This window comes from Gavia stellata, chromosome 11 (genome assembly GCF_030936135.1).
Source record: "Gavia stellata isolate bGavSte3 chromosome 11, bGavSte3.hap2, whole genome shotgun sequence".
Lineage (NCBI taxonomy): Eukaryota > Metazoa > Chordata > Aves > Gaviiformes > Gaviidae > Gavia > Gavia stellata.
In genome coordinates this window covers 11807768-11815270 of record NC_082604.1, presented here as the reverse complement: position 1 = coordinate 11815270, position 7503 = coordinate 11807768, and the positions used below count along the sequence as shown (strand labels likewise).

The 7503-nt window shown below is 41.5% G+C and overlaps 1 protein-coding gene across 1 annotated transcript in view; it reads right to left on the bottom strand.

Moving 5' to 3' along the window:
• Nucleotides 1-6089: 6089 nt before the first annotated feature.
• The window catches only part of COL4A3 (collagen type IV alpha 3 chain), a 53798-nt gene continuing 52384 nt past the window's right edge, over nt 6090-7503 (bottom strand). The window contains exons 51-52 of the mRNA XM_059822845.1: nt 6449-6621; nt 6090-6174 (exon numbers count right to left, since the gene is read on the bottom strand). Of these exons, the coding sequence (XP_059678828.1) occupies nt 6090-6174; nt 6449-6621 (258 nt within the window). The remainder of the gene's footprint in view (nt 6175-6448; nt 6622-7503) is intronic.

Genomic DNA, 7503 nt, shown 5'->3' with positions numbered 1-7503 from the left:
CCTCACCACACTCCTCAGGTAACACGCAAAACGTAGCTTGTTTGTCCCCATCGGGCTCCCGTAAGGGCTGCCGGGCCGGGGACCGTGCGTCATGTGACCGAAAGAGGGCGGAAGCGGTTCTCGCTGGTGCCTCACATACGAAGGAGCCGGAGGGCATCCATTTTTAGTGAGGCAAGGCGGGCGCCGCGCAGGCGCGCTGGGAGGTGTCCCCAGGCCGCAACGCAAGGTCAGCCGCGGGGCCGGGCCCGGCGCGGCCCTGTGGACGAGGGGGTGGAAAGGGGCGCTTGCAAACGGCGTTGGGCCCCGGGCGAGCGGCGCCGCTGTCACGGCGACCTGCGGGCCGGCGGGAGCAGGTGGTCGCCGGCCCTGCTTCCAGCCAGAGGGTGAGGAGCAGCAGTGAGCGGCACAGCTCTCTGCACGGAGAGACTCTGTTTAACTTATCCCTGCAGCTTCTCACGGCCTTCTCCCTGCCTGCCTGGAGGGCAGGCCGCTTGCGTTAGTGCCGTGCTGCCTTGGCGCTGCGGGCGTTGTGCCTCCGCGGCTCCTCAGTCGAGCCTCACGGTAACCGGTGGTGCCCAAGGGGAGGACACTTCAGGCAGCGCTGACTGCGGGTGCCGGCAGAGCCGGGACCCTCTGCTCCAGCGCCTGTACCGCTCCTGCTGCCCGTCGCTGCCTACTGCTCGCTCCTGCTGAAACCGCTCCTTGCGACCCGTCCGCCTCTTAAGTGTTGATTGTCAAGCAGCAGAGCTTCGTGTGGAGCACTCAGCGCTCTGCTTCTATCTTTGTGCTGTGGTGGATTAACATACTGTTGTAATACGGAAATACGAAGATCTAATTATGTGTTAAGTGGGTGGAATTCTGGCTCAGTGTGTGATGAACCTGGCATACCACCCTCATGTGCAAGGGCAAAAGGCCAGTCGCTTTAGGGAGCGTCTTCCGAAGGATAAGTAGTTGCCTAGCTACCGCTCAAAAGCAACTGCACACTTCAGAAAACCCAGCTGCTCGTTAAGCTTCCTGTCTTACCGACTGGTAAACTCCACAAAGGCTGTCTTGTTGAACGACGTCTTTTCTACATCAATCACCACCCCAACAGCATTACATAAAATTTGTCAGCAAATGCGGTTGACAGAGCCATCCATTTCCTGTCCCACTTAAACCCAGCTTGCACGTCAATTCTGACCAGCAGAGCGCCCTCTCCTTATGTCGGTAGAACACTTCCAAGGGCCCCATTAGGTGACCTTTCCTGAAACTGGCTCTCGCTCGCAGCATAGGCTGCCTAAGAGCAGCTGTTTCCTTGTGGTGTCAGTAACTATCAATTTTCCAATTCCATACAGAAAAATAAAATGAAAAATGTTACTATATACAGCAGATAATTTTTTAAAGAGAGGAAAGTAGCCTCTGAGCTTTCCCTATATTTTGAGTTATGGTCACAGTAATGTTTTGGAGGTCAAAATGAGTAGCAATGCCAGAAGTATTGAAGCGTGTATTGATCCAAGGCCTGCAACTTGCCAATTCAGTTCTTTACAAATACCAACAGCACTGTTTTAGAGGCAAGTGGTCTGAAATATGATCTCTTACTAGATAAAAATGGAAGTTCTATAATACCGAGAATTAGATGTTATTTGCCTTTAGATAGATGATCTGCAGGACATGGTTTAGTGGGCGTGGTAGTGTTGGGTTGATGGTTGGACTTGATGATCTTACAGGTCTTTTCCAACCTTAATGATTCTGTGATTCTGTGGTCTTACATTTGGCCTCTTTGAAACACAAATTGTTAGCCTGAGCACATCTTACCAGGCAATCCCCATCATTCTGTAGGAGAGTCTTCCTCAATTTTACCACTCCTCCAGGCTCTAAGATTTACAAACTATCAATGGGGATTTAGTCTTTAAAAAAAAAAAAAATCTATAAAAAGTTTAAAACGGGTGCTTGAAGCACACTAGAAATATGGTCCTTCTCCCGTGATCCCCCATATATAATTTTATGTTGAGATCAGTTACGTAACTATTTTTATTCTATTGACTATATGATTGTTGTTCATAAATTGAGTGGTCACACAATAAAAGCAGCCACAGACTAGTCACCTGGGTTCTTCTAATCCACAGGAAATGCTCCAGAAGAGCCCTGGTGGTGATTTCTAGCATAATATCACATTATGAATTACCAGACTACGTCAGCCCGTCCAGGCCCCATGTATTCTGTCAGATCTCAAAAAGAATTGCATCAGGCTGTACCCTAGCTCTACCCTCATCCCTTTCAGGATGCTCTTTCCATTTTTTCATTGTGTAGAAGTCCTAGCAGGAATAATTGACAGTTTTAAAATCTCTCTGCAGATATCCTTGATTTTCTTGTTCAGTGATTTAAAAGGCCATCCTTAAGAATGTTGCATACAACACTGTTCTATCAGTTTGATGTTCTGATATGTCTTCCTTATTTTCACACTGAAGTCTTGATAATAATTTTAGGTGTGTCCTTTTCTTTCTGCTGCACACAATCTGCTTGTTTATCTGTCTGTGTGCACTTACAGAATACCTTTGGGTACTGCCTTCTGTCTGAGAAAACACAAGTCCTACTCTTCTCAAGTTTTTACAGGTTTTGGCTTCCTTGGTGGCCAGTCCTTTCCTTTCTTGGGCCTGGGGTTACAGTGGTTCCCTAGGCAAGTTATGAGTGTTTGACAGCAAGCTGCAAGCGTGGCTTCCTTCCACGGAGGAAAACAACCCCAGCCTAGGCAGGGCAGTGATCTCCCCAACAAGGGCACAGTCCCACCATACTGGGCACAGCGACATGGAGCTGTTGACCGTCCCATCAACCATCAGGCAAATGCAAGGTGACAAGTCAGATCCCAGGTCAAAGACAAGTGAAGAAGTTGGGAGCAGCAGGGGAGAGGGCTGGGCACAAGCCTGCCTACAGCAGAGTTCAGGCAAAGCCCAGGATGGAGCTTGGATGCAGCGCCTGGACCTGTGTGCAGAGGGTGCAAGCTGGGCAGGGCCTCCTTCATCTTCCTAGTTTTTCCTCAGTGTCATCACAACCCTTTCTCTTGTACTATTTCTGTCAACAGCAACTTGCCACCCACTTGTGCTGCATGCGTATGAATCCAGCAGAAAATATAAATGAATGCAGTAGAGAAGAACATGGCTGAGTTGTTCCAGATCAAAACCACTGTCTGTCACCAGCCCATCACAGTATCCTATGTAAAAATGTGTCTAGGAAGAAAGACAGCATGCAGACATCCAGCTTGGGTATCTACACTGAAGTGCTAGACTTCTAGTGTAGTCCAAGTAGGAGAGGGCAGGCGTCTTTCTGAGGGCAAACTCCACCTACTGTCTTTTAATCAGATGACACTTTTTTTTTTTTTAAATAATATTAGGCATAGGTAGTGGAAAAATCATTAGCACTGGGAAGAACAAAAAACCAAGTGAAATGGGTCTTTTATTTAGTCAAAATACTTTTATTTGGCTGTATTTAGCAGAAGGTTTGCTTTCCTCTTTCCTCCTCCCTCCCCCCATCTGCTCATTATTTCTGATTTCTCATGCTTCTGTTCTTTCAGTACAATATATTAACACTTTGCATCTCTTCAGAATTTTCCAGTTAAGGCTCTCAAAGCATTAACAGACATGAGTTAACTAATCCTCACAACAATCATTAGCAGTAGGTAAGTAAAATGATCTATATCTGCAGAGAGAAGTTCAGATCAACTTTTTTCAAGTTTTTCTTTGATTTTCAGTGTCCTGCTTGTATTATGCTGGGCTTGATGAACATGTATGTCCCTGCAGTTGTGTTTCATGCTTTTGAAAGAAAGACTGAGTGTTAGCACTCAAAATCTAAAGCTAGCTATGAAAATCTTTCTTTAGTAACTTGTTGAAGGCCACACAATAAGTGAGCAGTGGAATCTAAAACTGGGAACAAGTCATAACTTCCAGTTATGTGCTATACTATGAGACATAACTCTTTGTAACTTACCTTTGGACTTTAAAACCACAATCCATTCCCTTCTCCTTACACATTATCCTCTACTGACCATTTCCAGCAGGCTTCAACCTCAGGTACTTACATTCTGCATTTTACTAGCAAGTTTTACATGAGGGTCTCCACAGTCATCAATTGGGTACAGTATACAATACCTTTGGGTGACTGTAATGAGCCTTAATTAAAAAAAAAAAAAAAACCAAACCACAAACCAAAACCCAACAACCTAACAAGCAATGGGTATGGATTTTATCTTTGAGTATTTAAAGCAAACTTCAGATTTTATGGAAAAATCTAAATTTGATTGTTTTAAGGACAACACCCCCATCCCCAAACCTGGTTCAAGTGGAAGACTAAATATTAACTTGACATTAACACCTTCTTATCAGTAGTGCATCTGCACATTCTTCATAAAACCCTGCAAATTCACAATTATACCTTGCAAACAGAAGTACTATGACTGTTCAAGCAAACAATTTTTAAAATATGCATTCAGTTCATGTAAATGGTATCTTCACATTAGCTCCATCAGAAGATACTGACATGAAACACTGATGAAACTTTTACTTAGGTTAACAATGAAAATTCAAACAGTCAGGCAAACACAATGCAAGTATTTTAACAGAAACAATATAAAATTTCACTGGCTTAAAAAAGATCTAAATGAGAAATTTTGGTTATTTCAATGAATTGCTAGACCCTACATTTAAAATGATGCATTTACAGAACTATTCAGATGAATTAGGCTGCTTTTATAACACTAAATACTGGAATTTTGATAAATTGTGCAAGTATTAAAAAATATTAACATTTTAAATGTTAACATTACAATTTTAAATAGCCTTGCAAGTGCAATGTTATAAATATAAAAAACCCCTCAGAGCTACAATTTTATATAAGTTATATGAGTAAATGAAAGTGCTTTTCAAGTATTTATGTTTGTTTACAGTTGAATTCTCTTGTATAAGTCAGTACTCAGAAGGTACAATTTAAATATTAGTCTTTTTTTTAGATTTTGGAGGCACACGTTTAACTGGATGGAATAAATTGTTTAATTTGCATAATTTTTTGATAAATATTTAAATACAGAATATAATTTGTGATAAATATTTAAATATGTAATATTATAAAATGTGAATATTACATATTTTGTTATCTATTTAAAATAAAATAGAAAGAGATCACATCCTGATGCGTGTGTGATAACCTGATAATCCCATGGGACCACTTGAGCCATACAGTAATTGTTAATTCCATCAAAAGCCTAAATTATGATATGCTAAATAGTTGTTCTTCAGTAGAGACAGAAACGTGATCATAATAAAGGCCCGGATACTGTCAACTTTTGAAGAATTTAAAAGATCTCATGATCTGTGTCAAAAGCCATGAAATCTAATGAAAACTTTCCAACACTTTCAATTAGTCAGCCCTTAGCCAGAGTCACTCTGGAGAACACAGGTAGTGCATGTCACCACTGCACTGTCTGCCCAGCGCACGGTGTAGCTCGCTTTCTGGCTAGTCAAGACCATTATTATTATAGTGATACAAAAAAGATTGTATTCCTGTTTGCCAGCCAGAGGAGGGGTGAGGTAAGCGGGGAGATACTTGTTTATTAGACAAGAAAACCAAACCAAAACAACCCTAAATGAATCAACATGTATTTAAAAGTGCACTAAAAATATATCCTGTTAAACCCCGTCTTTCATAAGTGCCAGATTTTCATCTTAAATTATATGCACTTTGAACACTGAACATATGTAAGCTGATATTAGAGCATTTAGTTTGTTTTGCAGTTTGAAAAGCGCAGGACACAAGGCAGCATTAACATCTTTCATTAAAGATCTGGCAATGCCATAGGTTTATCATGAAGATGCAGTTTAGAAATGACACAGTTCAGGAGAAGCCCGTGCAGACTGCCATTACAAGCTTTCTCCAACAAAGTGCTTTGTCATTTGCCGAAGACAAAAGTCAAAATGTTGCCCTACCTCACCACAGTCCTGCATTGGCAATTTATAATTTTCTTTCCAGATGCAGTTGGACTTTAATAAATTATAGCTCTTCAAAGTTAGGCAATTCTTTGTAATAAAAGCAGAGTTTCATGTTCCATCAAGAGTGGCCACCGTTTAGTTTGGCCTCTTCATGCAGACCTGACAACGGCTGATGATATTTTCTAGTTCTCCTGCTTTCAAAGTCTGTGGCAGAGGTTTCCTAAAAGAAAGAAAACAAACATTTACTTTTTTCTTTAAAAAACAGGGAGAGACAATATTAACTTTGGATATGGAATTATTGACAACAACGCTGAAATCCTTGGCTCACTTAAGGCATCTTTGTGCTACAGAATGACCCCAAACCTAACAAAGGGGATGTCTAAACTGAGGGGAATTACTAGGGGAGCCCCCACATGTTATGCAGGCAGTTAGTGTCTCCTCAGGCACTTGCAGTGTGGATGCGATGCGTATGGATGCAGGGAAGTACAGTTTACCTGAACATTCTTCTTGGATTTAACGATGCCAACCAGAAACTGTAGGAATTTGTGTAGTAGTTGCACGTCCCTCTGCCATGGCACTCTATGAATGGGATGGCTCGAAATTCTTCCAAACAAGATCCAGGAGATGCCAATGCTTGGCCAGAAGCTTCTGAGCCGGCACTTGTATACTGTAACCACCAATACATTTTTTATGATAACTTGTCCATCAGCATTTAGTAAACTGCAGGCAAAAAAAAATATCTCTTTCTAAAACATACCATATGTTCTGTGGTATATCTTGGACAAAACAAAATGAACACAGATTAGTTTTATCAAACTTATACTGAGGCACAGAAACCTTATGAAAATGCAAGGACGGTTACAGCAGTTTTTAAGTCCCTGCAAAGGCCTTTTTCTGCTCCATGAAGAGGCATAAAACTGTAACCAATACAAAGACTAGAAAGTAGCTGGCTTCTGCCCAGTTAAGGACTACAGGAACTGAATTACAAATAAGCCAAATCCCCTATTTTGTGTGTGTTCGTATTTCTTGTTGCATTGATTGCTTCTCCAAACACGAAAAGCAAAGAAGGCATTTTCCTTCTCTGATGTTGGTAAATGCTTGTAAAAATAGCTCTAAAATAATTTATGACAGTAGAAAATTGGCTAGAAGATACCATTTAAATTTGCTGATGTTGGAAACAAGCAAATGATTTTAACCAGATACTGCAAAAATTCTCTCATTCTTTTCCAGGATTATTATTATTACTTAGGGCCAAATCCCAGGAGAGACAACAAATTTCACACTAGACCTAAAAGGACTTTATGTCATGCAAAAAAGAGGAGTTTTTATTTCTGTCTTTTACTGTCATTTGCTGGCATCCCTATCACATCCCACAGGCATGGATAACAAAGATGAAGTGCTACGTCCCCTAGTATAGATACACTCATTCCCATAATCGGTTCTCACTTTGCAGGCACATTATGAACTCTCTTCACTCATACCTCGTTATGCATCAAAATTGCTGAGGCAGTCTTTTATAGACAGCGTACTGTATTTATTTTGATTTTAG